The following is a 16,274-nucleotide window of genomic DNA, read 5'->3' on the forward strand; positions in this document are numbered from 1 at the left end:
GGAGTTAAGTCTGCAGGTCTTTGTTCCATGTTACAATAAGCTCAAATTCCCCTTTTTCCTAGAACACTGTACAACAAGCACTCTCCTCTTCAAACACTAATGAGAACATCTTTCCCAGAACAGCTTGTCCTGTCAAGCGAGGGGGGCACCAAAGAGAGGCAGCTGCCTCTGCCAGCTTCTCTCTCTCCCCCCTATCCCGCCCTGCCCTGGCATTAACCAGAGCTGCACTGCCTGCAGGCTGCCCATTCATCAGGTAGAACAGCCTGCACAGTTCTACCTGACCAATGGCCAGCCTGCAGGCAGCACAGCCCTGGTTAATGCCAGGGCAGGGCGGGATGGGGGAGAGAGAGAGAGAAGCTGCCGTCACCCGAGGCTGCTGGGTCTCATTTGGCAACCCCCTCGCACTTTAAGGGGAGCTGCTACTGTTTCCCTATTTTTTCTTAGAATATATACAGATATTCTGTATGTATAGCTGCGTTTATGTAGCCCCTGCTAACTGAGCAAAGAGGCACCTTTTAAAGTGGCGATTCTCTTATATTTAGCAGGGGGAGAACCACCATCCCTTTCCAGTCTCAGCACAGCATCCCTCCAGTGGGGGCTGCTGCTATATCCACATTTCCTTTTAGATTGTGAGTCCTTTGGGGAGAGGGAAGCATCTTATTTATTGTACATCTTTCTATGTAAACCGCTTTGAGAACTTTTGTTGAAAAGCAACATATAAATATTTGTTGTTGTAGTAGTATTTCCTAAGGGGGGAACTATATACGTATTTCCAGCACTGCTGAAGGAGTTCAAAATGACTTCACATAGGTTAGTTTCAGCAACTGCAGGCTTCTCTCCAAAGTGCTCTTTATTAAAGGGTATTTTCACACATAAAGGTTCATGCTTCCCTTCTTAGCACACTTACACTGGCTTCTCAAACAGGCTTCCATGGTACTAGACAGATATTGGGGTGAGCAGGAGTATCTCTCTACAGACCATTTATACATTTGGATTAGGATTCAGAGGTCTACAAACAGAAGGCCACTTGTGCAATGAGGTTCTATCACTGCCCACCTCCTCACTGCAGCTCCCTGTAAAGAAGGGCATGGTTTGGAGGGTGGGGGGAGAACTGCCAACAAAAAATGGCACTGGTGTGCACACATCACACACAAAAGCGTAAAAGGTAAAGTGTGCCGTCGAGTCGGTGACCACAGAGCCCTGTGGTTGTCTTTGGCAGAATACAGGATGGGTTTACCATTGCCTCCTCCCGCGCAGTCTGAGATGATGCCTTTCAGCATCTTCCTATATCGCTGCTGCCTGATAGAGGTGTTTCCCATTGTCTGGGAAACATACCAGCAGGGATTCAAACTGGCAACCTCTGGCTTGCTCATCAAGTCATTTCCTGCTGCGCCATTAGGTGGCTACAGTCTATAAAGCCAGTTCCCAAATTCCTTCACACTCTAGCATAGATAGGGCTTGCCTGTCACCAGCTGACATCGACATTACAATCCAGAACACTTGCCAACACTAAGGCTGTACCGGGGGCCAGCATATTTAGCCATAAGCTCAGTGGTGTTCCCCAGTGCACCCCTTTCCTTTCTTCCATAAAAGGGAATGGTTGCCATGCTATGAAGCGGGGGGGGGGGATGATCTGCCCTTGGGGCCAACAACTGCAAGGGGTCAAACACTGCTCCGATTCTGACGACTGAGCGGCCGCACCCTCTCTGCCTGGGAATACCATAAGGGGTTGCAATGTGTGTCTGGGCGCAGGCCCAGGAGCCTTTGCAATAGAGAAAGCCTTCCCACCAGATATCCTCCCCCTTCCTAGGTCATCATGGGCATCCTGAGCACACGTGCTCACACATGCGCACACACTCCATCCACACTCCATTACAAGCTCATGTTAATGAGACACAGAATCATAGGTTTTTTCGCCTACTCCGTTCTGTGTCCTGGGTGCGTAGTTAGAGTTAGGTCAGCCACAATGGCAGGAACAGTGCGGGCGGGGTGGTAATTTGAGGGTTAGAACATCGGTGAGCACCCTTGGATATGTAAAAAGGGTGATTGGTTAATCGCTCCTTTGTAGCCTGTGCGGCACGGGGAGAATGATTGCCATGAACCCTGCTTCAGGACTTCTCCAACCTTTGGGCTGTGTGGTCCGGGGTGGACGAATGCCTAGAAGTATCCAGATCCTCTCTTACAGAAGGGGGGGTCGGCTTTGAAGGAATTGGGTGGAGTGTACCTGCCCATTCCCGAGCCAGGTTGTGTCGCCCAGTAGGGCGCTGGGTAGGATTTCAGAGTTCTGACCTGCTTCTATTGGCCCGCACTGTTCTCTAAGGGTGATTAATCACCTGGTGTTCCAGTCTGCCATGCTTTGTGTAATAGTTAACAAAGTTGTGGCCCTTTTCTTCTATACTAAGTCTACGTGTTTTCTTGAGCTGGGGTCTGGGGACAATGTTTAATTTTTGTTTTAAAATGTTTTTAAATTGTTAGTTGTTTTATTGTTTTTAATTTGTTTTAGCTTTTCATTGTTTTATGAGTTGTTTTAATTGTAAACCGCGCTGAGCCATTTTGGAAGGGCGGTATATAAATTAAATAAATAAATAAATAGATAGATAGATAGAAGAGAAACACAACGCAGATAAGGGCTGGCTTGATTCTCCATAGTGGGCCTCATGTGAGAACTCTATGGTTTCTCCTGCACCAGCCCTATTGAAGAGCGGGAGGCTGCTGCCCGCATGGCACCATACATCCTTCCCTGACCATGTGGTGGAAGATACACATGATACTGGAGTGGTATGAGAGCAACCGATGAGGTGGGAGCAATCGCATGAAGAAAGCATGTAAGGTTGAGGTTGTCGCACTGCATGCTGTCTACGTGTCTTTTAGAAAGCAAGACTCCTTCCCTATAGTTACTATGGCCATCTTACTTTTGGCAATATAATTAGATCTTGAGGAGAGGAATTAGAAAAGGAGATGGTCAGGACAGAAGTTGAAAGACTAGGATTTTAAGTTGATATGGAATGCAAGCAAGGAGCCAGTGCAGAAATCAACGGGTCAGACGAGGATGACAGCATCTCAAGGTAAAAACTCTGGCTTTAAAATGCCCTGTGTGAAGGAGGAGGGAAGATGGGAATATGAATGCAGGGCAGCCCCAGATTCTCCACTTTTACAGACAGAATACAGAGAAAGGAAAAGATCACTAATGTCAGACACTTCGGCGCATATGTGGTGGTACCCAAATGTCAACGGAAGACTCCTATCATGTGGCACACACCTAGTTTTCCAGCTCAGTTTTTCAAACATGATTTCCTGTTATATCTCCCTTTCAGATAAAACAAATGAGAGAGTGGAGGCTAGACATAACTCTAGATGAGCACTAGGTTGTGCCATTACTCTACGAATGCTACGTGGAATCCCCTGAAAGGGGTAGAATCACTCTCTTCCTTTCTCTTTTTAAAGTCACACCAGGAACACTTACATTTTAAAAGTATGCACTTAATAGGAAGCTTAAAAACAAACACGCTTTAACATTTACCAAAAAAACCCAAACCCTCAAGATACACTAAAGGACACTATGAATATATTCCAAACAATGGAAGTCTTCCCTAGCAGTTTGGACTGAGGAAGATCAGATTTCTTTTTCTTTTTTTGAGAGTAGCAAGACAGGATATTTATTAGGAAACTGGATTTCCACCTTTACAGGAACAGTTTCTGCAAAGGGATACCACGGTGTGAAACAAATTACTATTTCTGAGAAAAGAAGCACAGCTATTTTGAATAAATTCCCTGACATTGGTGGTGTTTAAGAAAAGAACTCTGAATCCTAGAGATTCATTCAAACACAAACAGGTCGCTGGCTAACACACATTGCCTACGACTGGGCCAACCCAACACCACTAACCATGATACCATGCTGGCACTGCATGATGATATGTCAGCATTAATCCTTAGGATTAAGCTGCCAAGGGACTGGGGGAAATCTCTAGCAAATCTCTAGTTCTCAAGTATACACACTGGTGGAAGTGAAGCAACAGCAAGTTCACACACCGCAGGCGACAGCACAGAACTCTGAATGCAGCATAAGAGAGTCTGTCGACTAGTTGCCCAGCACTTCTCCCAGGACAAAACTATCTGGTTTCAACAAATCTGTATAAATACTCCACAGTATAAACTGAATTGGATTGGTACTGTCCGAAACAAGCCAAGCCCTATGAAACTCTGGGCACTAGTGCCCTTATTTCTTGGGCATATAGAGAGATTTCTTTTGAAATCTGAAAGAACAGAAAGTCATCCTCAGTCCAAGTCTGCAGAAGCAGGCAAAGACCAGACATAATGTGCAAGCCAACCATTTCATTTCTTTAATATCAAAGAGTTACTCAAATGGCTAGCATGGACCTTACTATGATTTTACATGTGGAGGAGATTAGAAACAGGGCAGCTGAAAGAGATGCAGAAGATAAGCTCACCATTGTTCCTAATCCTGGGTATATACTATTTGCTGTAGGGCTTGAGTCCATAACCATGATGGTGTACAAGTATAATTTTATTATTTCTTCCTCTGCATGGATCCATCAGTTCTAAGAGCATTTTCTATTTGCTCCAAATATGTAAACCCGCCTTTGAGAAGCGCAGGGCTGAAACAATTCCTTCCATTCTGCTGCATTCTCCACTGGAAATGAGATGGAGTTGTTCTGGATTGTTTTTGATATGTTAAACCATCAAGTCTTTCCTTGGAAGTCGCTGTGCAACTTCGAAGCAACAATATGAAACTGTAGAACTACAATGCTGACAGTGGCTGACATCAGCACAGCCACCGTCTCCTCCAACAACTTACCACAAGCTACCACTGCCAAGTGCATCTTTGGAGAAAGCTGAGCTTTCGGAGAATGATATCTACCAGCAGCTCCCTAAGAACACTTATTCCAAAACAGAGGGCAGCGTCCAGTGAGATACAGGACAACCTCGTTATTCATCGGTCCAGCACTCACAGTTCTGCATATCTGCAGTCGGGTAATTAGCACTTGACCTCAGAATACGCCCGGGGGGTGGGGGGAGCAGGGAAAGGGTCCTCCATACATAAAGAACACCACCTGAACTGGGGGGATCCCATCATTATTTAATCACAGGAGCACCTCTAATCCTGCACGCTGAAAACCCCTTTCGCCAAGGACCTTTTCCAAATGAAACCATGGTTTGGTTTACAGTGAATGAACCCACCTTCTTTGGAGATCACCCCACCCACCCTGCTCTTTTTTTCTGCACACAAAGAGATCAAAGGTTTCAACTTCAAAACAACCAGAGTTAGGTACATAGGAAGCTGCCATATACTGAGTCAGACCATTGGTCCATTTAGCTCAGTATTGTCTACACAGACTGGCAGAGGCTTCTCCAAGGTTGTTATTGTTATTTTTATTATTATTACATTTATATCCCGCTCTTCCTCCAAGGAGCCCAGAGTGGTGTACTACATACTTAAGTTTCTCCTCACAACAACCCTGTGAAGTAGGCTAGGCTGAGAGAGAAGTGACTGGCCCAAAGTCACCCAGCTAGTATTATGGCTGAATGGGGATTTGAACTCGGGTCTCCCTGGTCCTAGTCCAGCACTCTAACCACTACACCACACTGGTTGCAGGCAGGAATCTCTCTCAGCCCTACCTTGGAGATGCTGCCAGGGAGGGAACTTGGAACCTAGATGCTCTTCCCAGAGTGGCTCCATCCCCTGAGGGGAAGATCTTCCAGTGCTCACAGATCGTCTCCCATTCATATGCAACCAGGGCAGACCCTGCTTAGCTAAGGGGACAAGTCGTGCTTGCCACCACAAGACCAGCTCTCCTCTCCTACAAGTAGGATCTGTACAAGTAGGTGGGGTGAACAGAGGCAGAGGAGGACAGCATAGCTCACCTGCCTTCTATGACACAGAAGAGCTTTTCCGCCTGGGCTTTTAAGCCAATCCAGTGTTACTGGCTAAAAGAACAAACTTCCAGTGTACATGACCCCAATCTTTGAGTGGCTGCCCTGGAGGTGGGTACCCCCTCCCTCCAAATACTCTGTTTGAAACAATTGCATGGTAGCAGTGTCCTTGTTGCGGGGGGGGGGGAGTTGCAGGTGAGATACTATTGCAGAGTTACCACCACCACCACCCCATTTCAAGGGGTGGTAAGGCTGCTGCAAGCAGTTAGAAAGGGGATGGAAAATTGGAAATAAATCAGTATTGTAGACCTGCTAGGGCCTAATAGCACCCTAGCAAGGTCCTTGGGCAAAACATACGAAGCAGATAACAAGGATGTATTGATTCATGGCTTCCAAACTGGAAGAGGGTATTGGATTCTGCCAGAGACCGTGGAGAGGTTTAAATATCAAAAGGGGGGGGGGGAGGCCATTCGTCTGAGTGAAGGCCCTATGGGTTAGGGCCAGTGTTCCCTGTAGCAAGGAACCCCAGAGGTTGAACAGAACTCCCAGCATCCCCAATCACAATGGACTTCAGCCAGGTATGCTGGGAGTCCTAGCAACATCGGGGATTCATCGGGAATCTCCCGGGGAACAGTTCCCTGTTATTCAAATAAGCCAGGATAGCAAACCATGATCCTGGTTTGTTTTTAACAATCCAGTTTCATTAGTTCAGATACAATGGTGTATTGCAATTAGCTTAAACGTAGAAGCAAAAGCTTTTGTTCTCCTCCTCCAGCATAAGAAGCAGCATATGAACCCAAGGGGAGCAAGCTCAAATGATGTCTGAGGCAGGCCTAACCCTTTCAATATCAAGGTAGGTGAGTCACACTCACATGATTCCAGGACCCCGTTTCTGGTGTTTACGTCTACAAATGGCAAGGACATGTCTGAGCCTAAGGCCTACTTCTGTCTCACCACCTATATGGGGTAAGTAGTAGCATCCAAATAGCCCTTTAAGATGCCAAGCTTTGCTCATGAGGAGAACTGTTAGTAAAGCGACACGTCAACTCTCCACCAGCAACCGAGAGATGCTTTTTATCTAAAAGAGCCTTCTCTTCTTTGGAATGAAACACCATTTCTCTACAAGCCTTTGTGTGCATGACATTTTTCTTGCCAGCATACAGTATTCTTGGTAAGAGAGGTTCTCTGGAACAACAGGAGGAGGTATTTGCGTGAGCAAAATGTTAAGCAATGCGTGATGCTCTACTCTGCTGACTGTGTTGCAGCTGAACACTGTTCTTTGATCTGGAAGTCTTTTCCTCTCCGAGGGGGAGAAGGCACCTTTAAATATATGTAATTAACCACCAAAAGTGCCCCCCCCATTGTACTTCTCCTGTCCGAGGCATTGAGCTGTGTCGGATGAAAGATTTCTGGCACAAGTAACAAGCCCAGGGTGATCTACCTGAATGGGTCCTACTGACATCAGCAGGTTTTTCAGTTGGACATCCGTGGTTGATGAAGAAAGCCCTTCAACTGACACGACGCAGGGCTGAGGCTTGCACTCTACCACTCGCAGGTTCTGTTTGTTTGGCATCAGGCGTCCTCGGCCCATCTGGCCCGCAATGCCTCTGCCTCTCCCATGAGTCATGACCTGCCAACAACAAAAGTAAGCTGCGTTTTTGATTTGCTTGCTCTCTCCAAACAGAAGCCGACAGAAAACGCCAATGTTTGTAATTCACTTAGGAGGAGACGATGAAAGCAGGGGCCGATTAAAAGGTGTCATGTTGCTGCTGCTGGGGCATTTTAAAGGCTGATCCGACAGGCAAACCATAGCTCAGATCCACTGCATGTTACAAGCGTACAACACTGGGAAAATTCCAATGCAACACTAGGAAGAGATTGTCCTTGGAGAAAAGCAAACCCATAAGGCAGGCCATGTCCTCCGTTCCCCTGAGCATGCTTCAGCTTGTGCAGTTGTGCCATTCCCGGGCCCTTTCCCCGAAACAGGCCTGCCAGAACAGCATCACTGGCACCCTCAAATTCCCGAGGTCAGAGGCGACAGCAGCCCAGCTCTCTTGGTTCTTGTGCTTGCACAAGTCAGCTAGTCTGTGGAACTAGTTCAACCAAAGGGCAACACATCTCTATGGATCTGTAGAACAGGCACTGAATGTCTCGCATAACGTATAAGCTGTCTTTAGAGCCACAACATGGAATGCTCTGAAATGAGCTCCCAGTGAATGTCCGCTCTTTGACATCTGTGGCTGCTTTTAAAGAACAACTAAAGACCTTTTTATTTGTTCAGGCTTTTACCCCTTTAGGGGCTGCCAGGTCGCTCAGCTCTCCTGTTTCTGTTTGTATTTTTTTTTAGTGGTGGTCGGGTCCCCCCCCCCATTTTATAGTTTTTACTGTTTAACTGATTTTAAGGTTTTAAATGTGACTTTTATGGAGTTTCAATTTTATTTTAACTTTTGTAAAATGCCATCGGAGGCCTTATGAAAGGTGATGTGAAAACTGAAATAAATAAGTAAGTAAGTAGTTTCAGGTGTCGGTAGTGAAGGTTGGTATCAAAGTGACCATCCAAAATGTACAAATCCTTTATAAGGCTATCATCAGTAACTCAAACTCTCTCTCAACTACCCCCTAACCAGCTTATGCTTTTAACAGATCCAGAGGCATAAACAAACAGAGGCAGTTATTTCTCCAACATGGAAGGTACTCATACAAACCGGAAACAGAGGGTCACCTTTTTAGCTGGATGGATCCCCTGGATGTTTTTCAGCCCTTGAGGAACTGCTGAGTGAATCTGGGCCAGCGGGTGTGGATGCAGTTGCTGGACTGTTCCCTTCGTCAATGTGACCTTCCGCACAGGCTGATGTCTCTGCTCTAGGGTTTGCAGGAGGTGGTGGGGAGGCCCCTCGGCGTGAGCAAATCCAACATTCTCACCACCCTGTGGGAAGCAACATCACACTGTTCAAGACCAACATACATCTTCAACAAGAGCTTCAACAAAGCAGAAGCCAGTTTGCTTTAAGGAGTACTGGTGCCCTATTTTGCAGAGGAGGAAAGACCGGCCGGGCGGGGCTGGTGGCCACAGGCTGACTTGAAATTGGAACATTATGTCAAGCTAGAACAGCACCCAGAAAGTGGGAGTGGGGAGGGGGAGGAGAGTGGGAAAGAACTGGAAGGACCACCCCAAGCACTACCTTGGGAGTTGCAATGAAGGGAACCGCCCCCCAGCAAAGTGTACATGTGTGAACCAAATGCCCATGCATGGGAGAATGTGCAGCAATAAAGCAAGCTTTCATTTCAGTGGGTGAAATGGGGGGCCTTTCCTGCATGCCCAATTAGTTTTGTAGGCAGTGGAGGCTGACCTCCCAAAGCATTCTGCTTTGGGGAGATTCTCTTCATAGGCACAGCCAGAGGTCCAACAGCAGCACATGCTAGTTGACTGAGTTGCAGGAAAGGGCAACTAAAGGTATTCGAGCACTTTCCACTAACAAAAGGCTATAGAATTCAGGGCTTTTTTCGTTTAGGAGGAACACGGACAATAGAGGTTTATAAAATTTATGAATGGTGGGAAGAGATGGGATAGAATGTCTCATAACAGAAATGCTAGGGTTGCCCAGTGAAACTGACTGGCAGTCGATTCAGGACAAGCAAAAGAAAGTACCTCTTCATACCCATGCGTACAGAATGTATAGAAGGGGTCACTGGCTTACATGGCTTTAAAAGGGGATTAGAGAAAAATCGACAGGGGATAGAACTATCAATGGCTATTAGTTATGGTAGCTAAATGGAACCTCCAGGTTCAGAAGCAGTAATCCCCTAAATACCCACTGCAGAGGGTGGGGGCAAACAGCAGGGAAAAGCTAATGACTTTATGCCCTCCTTATGGGTATTCTGACAACATCTGCCTGGCCAACACTGGAAGGTGGATTTCTGGGTTGACTTAGACGGACTCTTGGTCTAATCCAGCAGGGTGTGTGTGATGTTATGCAATGTACATAATATGCGTTCCCTTTAACAGGGACTTCCAGATGTTGACTACAACTCCCAGAATCCCCAGCTGCAACGGCTTTTGCTTGGGGATTCTGGGAGTTGTAGTAAACAACATCTGGGAATCCCTGTTAGAGGGAACACTGCAGGTAAGTCACAGAAACCCACTAGCTGTGTTCAGCTAAGCCGATTTACCCAAGGAATTGCTCGAGAAGAGTGTCAACCCCACTGCTTGTTAGTAAAAATGCCACCTCAGACTTCAGAGAGCTCATTAAAACCAGCATCCAGAGGGGATGAAAATGGTTCTAACATTTTAACATGCATTTAAAACTACTGTGGGAACTAATGCTCAATGCAACCAAACTTTTGCCTTACGCAAGCTCTTTAGCTTGTATTCTAGAATGTTTATGCTGGCTCACCCACACACAATCTCCCTCCAATGACAGCACCACACATGGCTTCTAAGGCTGCGCTTATGCAGTGGTAGATACACTCTTTCCTCAACACTGATCTGCTGCTGCGGCAAGTCTTAGAACAGAGTCATTAACCAGCAAGCAAGTTACACACAAATGTGACTTTGGTAGATCTGCTGATCTTCAAGCTTGAAAAGAATAAAGCATACCCTGCTCTCATTTTCAATTAAGACCATGTTTTCTAAGACACTTTCAAAACTGCACATTCTTCATATGCTACACGATAAAGGTAGGATTATGTGCATGAAAAAAACTAAAATGGCAAAATCACAAGTAATCTTAAGAACTGTCAGTGTGCAAATTCATCTCATAGATTTAAGAGCTCTACACAATGAGAAGTCAAGAGGAAACATACTTGCACCCGAACATTATGTTTGTTACATTGCACTACAAATATTCTGAACTAAAGAACTGATCTCTGTACCTATTTTCAGTGTCAGTGCAAGCTTAGAAACATCTTCTGCCTAATAAATTATTATACATTTCTGTGGCACTATTTTTTTTTAAATTATATTTGTTTCCTGGAGATCCGGTTGAAGGCCCAACTGAATTGAAAGGGTGGTATAAGGATCTCGGAAATAAAATAGCATAAGCAAACTGTCTCTAGTTCATTTACTTCCAGAAGTGTATGCTTATCACCACAGATTTAAGAGACCATGCATTACTACAAAAGGGGTACATTCTTTAATAAGTAAGACCTATGAAGGAGTGCCAGTATTTTGTAAGCTACACACTATCATGAGTGCCCTGACAGTTTCACAATGAAGATGAAGTTTGTTTGCCACCAATATTAGCTGGACAAATTTATTTATAACAAATGCTTTGAGGATGTCCTGATTAAAAAAAACCCTGCCCCATTGATACTGTCAAGGCTTCTCACAATTTGACAGATCAAATCTTATTTTAATTCTTAAAACCCCATGAACGAGCGATATCACCAACCTGCATTCTGTAGTGAGCAAATTGATTAATCCCCTTCTATAGAAATCTCAACTCTTGATTACACCTATCAGACGTTAAGCAGCATTATTCAAGAGTGACAACACTTGACAAATTCCCCAACCATCTCTCTCAGCCTTTGTGGCCCTGCTAGCTTGCATTAACCCTGATGAAAAATTAATTTTCCTTATCTGTGACTAAACCCCAAAATCCAAATCCGCCAAACTGGCAACTCTTTCTGTAAAGGTATTATGAAAACCTCCAAAAGATTAATTGCATGTCTTCAGGTGACATTAAATTAATTTCTATACTCATGACAGACATTTGATACTCCGTACTGAGAGGACAGATAACATTGTCAGGATACACAGAAGGACAGTGGTGGAGTGTCCCAGGGCAGCCTCTTATGAATTCTCCTTTCGATAAGGCCATACTTCACTGTCATTGGCACTATGACTGATCTCACAGCCCATGGACCTCACTGCACAGGTTTCTATTAACGACGACAATGCTGTGTTTATCCATGTAATCTTTGCGAAAGCTAATTCAAAAAAAATCATCCAACAGCAGGGAGGGGGAGGGAAGAGATGTGCATGCCGGATAAAGCGTTTAAAAGAAATAAACTTGGGTCGATGTGTGGAGTGCGATATTGGAGGGACACAAGCAGCTAAAAGCTACTCTGCAGTCGTATTTTGTGAAGACGAGTTGTCATTTAAGTAGAATAGGATGCCTCAAAAGCCTTAGACCCGATGAATCTTGAAGATCCATACTTATCGGAGCTGTAAACATGTTCCTGTTTTCGATGAAATTCAGGTGACCAGTATTTCAAAAACGTGTTTCCCAGTAAACCCTATATAGTCCTTGGATGAAAAAACAAAGCAGCACACAATGCAGAACAAGGGTAGTCACCAACATCCACCCACTAGGATCTCTACAGCTACTATAGTGGCACATGGCCGGGTGCAATTGGTCTCATCTTCAGACATTCACAAGATACAAGTGAAGGAATTAGGAAAGCTACTGGGATCTGGACAGCTGCACCTCTCAACATGGGGTTTACCCTGCTGCTTGACAGTTCAACTAATCTAAAGTAACTAATCATACAGCAGGTGAAAGAATAGAAATTTTAGAAGTTGGTTCAATTTTGAAGAAAACAGGGACAAAGAAAATGAGGAAACATGCTTATTTTTTGTCGGATGCTGCCAGGGAAAAAAAACTGCAATGAAGTTTATATGGGTTATGACACATTACACTCTGCATTTCAGGGTACTGGCTGCTCAGGTAACCCACCTCCCATCCCCTTGGAATACAGACCGGAAGACATCAATATTAAACTAGTACTCTAATTTGGAATACTTCCCACTCTATTTCTGGTTCTCATGAACTTAGAACATGCCAGTGAAGCCTTCTGTGATTTCCCTGCAGCGAGATCCAAAAGTTACTAAAGGGTCGGTCTTCTCTCTGGGGGTGAAATTTGCAGTATGCCCTTCCCACATTAGAGGAAAGGAAGAAAAGAGTAACTGATTCACATTTCTTTTCTCATTGCTTTTAGGTAATGTCCGAATTAGCTCTCAGTTTAAGTATGCTACTGGAATTAGATGTTTTACATGTGCTGGTGAAGAGCAACATGTACAAAAACCCACAAGCTTTTGCGGAGGTAAGTGAATGTAAGAGCAATTTTACACAAGAGCAAGGTTTTTTTTTTGCTAAATGTGTTGAATATTTTAGATATATTCTTATCATGCAATGCATGTTTTTACCATTATCTCAGATAATTCCCAAGAAACGAGAATTGTAACTGAGCTAAACAGTTATTTATTATTGGTTCCCCATCCCTTATGTAGTGCACCAATAACGTCAGAACAATTGGCTAACTCTTGATTATATGATAGGAAGTGTGAGTTTAGAGATTGTGCTATTTGTGAAAGGAGAAAGGGGTGGTGTAGTATAAAGGGGGTGATTTATAAGGTAAGGTGTCTGGAATGTTCCTCTTTATACATAGGTAAAACAGAGAGACCATTAAGAGATAGATACAGTGAACATCAGTCAGATATGTGATATAATATGATTGATGAATGAATGAATGAATGATGGGAGCTGTACTAAGCCATGGTCTATACATATGAAGGAGGGGCATGCTGGACAAGTTGTGGGGACTAAGGTAACTAATTGAAAGCAATTTGCAGAAGCATAAAATAAAGGAGGCAATGTATAAAAAGAAATTAAAACCAGACATTAATGTTAAGGAGGAGATTGTTTCGGCTATGAAATTCGTTAGTCTCTGAATGATAGAAATTTGAGTTAATTGTTCCTTGTTGCAGCTGTTATGTTGTCCTCCCCCTTTTATCTTCTCTGCCTGCTTACCTCCTGAGAAAGGAATTTAAGAACCGCTGAGCCATTTGGCTTGCATAAGCAATTGAGGATGATGTACTGACATTGAAACCAGTTTTATTTTTAACCTGTAATATCTAGTGGGTGGTATTTTATCCTTGTGTAATAAAGTAGTCTTGGTGGAAGAACTGTTTAGAGTTAATCTGTACATAGCACTGCAAACTTATCACTTTAACACTTTTTGTGGAACCCCTAGGAACATGAAGATGCTGGTTTCTGTTCCTAGTACAGGACCACAATTGCTTTACTGAGGACCGCCCTTAGGAACGACAGGTTGCTTACCTGTAACGGGAGTTCTTTTGCTGGTCATCTGTCTCATCACACAGATGTCTCCTTCACGCAAGCATGAAGCCCCTTCAGAACACTCACAAGCTGACCTTTTTCTGGCTCTCTGATAAGTAGATAGGCTCCCCTCCCAATTACCTTGGTCATGTGCTCTGCACCCTCCTCCTCAGTTCTAGAGTCCGCCGACAAGACTCTGCAGTGGCCTGGGGCAGGTTGGGTGGGTGTGTGATTGGACAGATAACCACCAGAACTTCAGTTACAGGTAAGCAACCTGCAGTTCTTCTAAGTGGTCTCTGTCCATCACACAGATGGGCACATAAGCTCCAGCACTTCGGGCGGGGGGGGGGGAGTCCCCGAGACCAGGAAAAGATCCCAAGGCCCCTTTCCCAAACTTTAAGGAATAGGCTGGATAGCTGAACAGAAAACTTACTTTATTGAATTTACAGAACAGGTCCAGAACACAAACAGAGGAGCAATGTATAAATCCAGTGGGAAGAGGCACAAGTTACTGAAACAATGCTTGCAAAACTGACCTTCCAAAAGCTGCGTCATGATGGACCCTAACATACAGAGAGTAATGCTGGGGTTGTTTTTACTGGAAGGCGGTATAGAAATTCAACAATAAATAAAATAAATAAATGCTGGCAGATGGACTCTAGAGAGAGTCCCCTATCAAAAGCTGTGGAGGTGGCAACTGCCCTGGTGGAGCGAGCTCTCAGTGAAGCGAGGGGGTACCAATCCAGCCACCTGATACGCCAATTTGATGCATTGGACTGTATTGGGATGAAGCCCTCTGGCCCTTCCAGGGTGAACCATAGGTGACAAACAAGGCTGTAGTGGATCTGACAGGTGGTGTGCAGTGGACATAGAAGGCTAGCACGCATCTGACATCTAAGATGTGCCATCTACATTCTAGATCTGTGGACGGATCAGGGAAGAAAACTGATAAGGAGATGGGCTGTGAGCCCATCCCATGGAGTAGAGACCACCTTGAGGAGGAATGAAACAACTCTCAAAATAACTTTATCTTTTTGAAACAGGAAAGGGGGGTCACAACGTAAAGCCCTCAACTCCCCCACCCTCCTGGCTGACGTGACAGTAACCAGAAAAAACAAGATCCCTGTGGAAGTGTCTGACCATATTGAATGTGTGTACCTAGGTTTGGGGACCAGGGATAGACTGGGACTTCTGTAAGTGTACCGATCGCCCCGCTGCCCAATAGAGTCCCTAACTGAGCTGATGGAATTGGTCTCGCGTTTGGCACTGGAGTCCCCTAGGCTTGTGGTACTGGGGGACTTCAATGTTCACTTTGGGATCAATTTGTCTGGAGCGGCTCAGAAGTTCATAGTGGCCATGGCAACTATGGGCCTACCCCAAGGGGTCTTGAGCCTGATGCACATTGCAGGTCACATGCTTGATCTGGTCTTTCACTCTGATGAGTGTGGTGTTCCGTGGGTGGGGACTCCTGTGATTTGCCCATTGTTGTGGACAGACCACCACCTGGTTAAGGTTGGATTCACAGTCATACCCCACCTTCGCAGGGGCGAGGGGCCCATTAGAATGGTCTGCCTGAGAAGGCTATTGGATCCAATAGGGTTCCAAGAAGTCTTGGAGAAATTTAGTGTTGGCTCTGCCAGTGATTCTATTGAAGCCCTGGTGGAGAACTGGAACAGCAAACTCACCGGGGCAGTAGACATGATTGCTCCTAAGCGTCCTCTCCGACCCACTTCAAAATTGGCCCCTTGGTATACGGAAGAACTACAGGGACTGAAGCGGCAAGGTAGATGACTGGAACGCAAGTGGAGGAAGACTCGACTCAAATCCGACAGATTACAACATAGAGCACATTTGAAGATCTATGATCTGGCAATATGGGCGGCAAAGAAGTGATTCTTTTCAGTCCGTATTGCGTCTGCAAGTTCACATCCAGCGAAGTTGTTCAAGGTTGTGAGAAGACTAGTGAGTGCCCCTAGTATCCTTCTGGAGCATCTAAGGGGGTTGGGGTGTGTAAGGCACTGCTTTGCAGTGGTTCTACTCTTACCACTCAGGCAGATTCCAGATGGTGTCTCTTGGGGACTGTCCCTCAGGGATCCATCTGGAATGTTGTCTAACATCTATATTAAACCACTGAGATAGATCTTCAGGAGATTTGGTGCAGGGTGTTATCAGTATGCTGATTACACTCAAATCTTTTTCTCCATGTCAACATCATCAGGAGAAGGCATAATCTCCCTAAATGACTGCCTGGAAGCAGTGATGGGCTGGATGATAGGTAACAAGCTGAGGCTGAACCCAGATAAGATGGAGACACTTATT

At 45.1% G+C, this 16,274-nt stretch overlaps 1 protein-coding gene across 8 annotated transcripts in view; it reads right to left on the reverse strand.

Moving 5' to 3' along the window:
• The window catches only part of RBM33 (RNA binding motif protein 33), a 136,573-nt gene that overhangs the window by 18,477 nt on the left and 101,822 nt on the right, over positions 1 to 16,274 (reverse strand). For all 8 annotated transcript variants that reach the window (XM_053260043.1, XM_053260047.1, XM_053260038.1 and 5 more), the window contains 2 exons: positions 8,618 to 8,821; positions 7,337 to 7,525 (listed from right to left, as the gene is read on the reverse strand). In XM_053260043.1, coding sequence (XP_053116018.1) covers positions 7,337 to 7,525; positions 8,618 to 8,821 — 393 coding nt within the window. The remainder of the gene's footprint in view (positions 1 to 7,336; positions 7,526 to 8,617; positions 8,822 to 16,274) is intronic.

This window comes from Hemicordylus capensis, chromosome 6 (genome assembly GCF_027244095.1).
Source record: "Hemicordylus capensis ecotype Gifberg chromosome 6, rHemCap1.1.pri, whole genome shotgun sequence".
Classification (NCBI taxonomy): Eukaryota; Metazoa; Chordata; class Lepidosauria; order Squamata; family Cordylidae; genus Hemicordylus; species Hemicordylus capensis.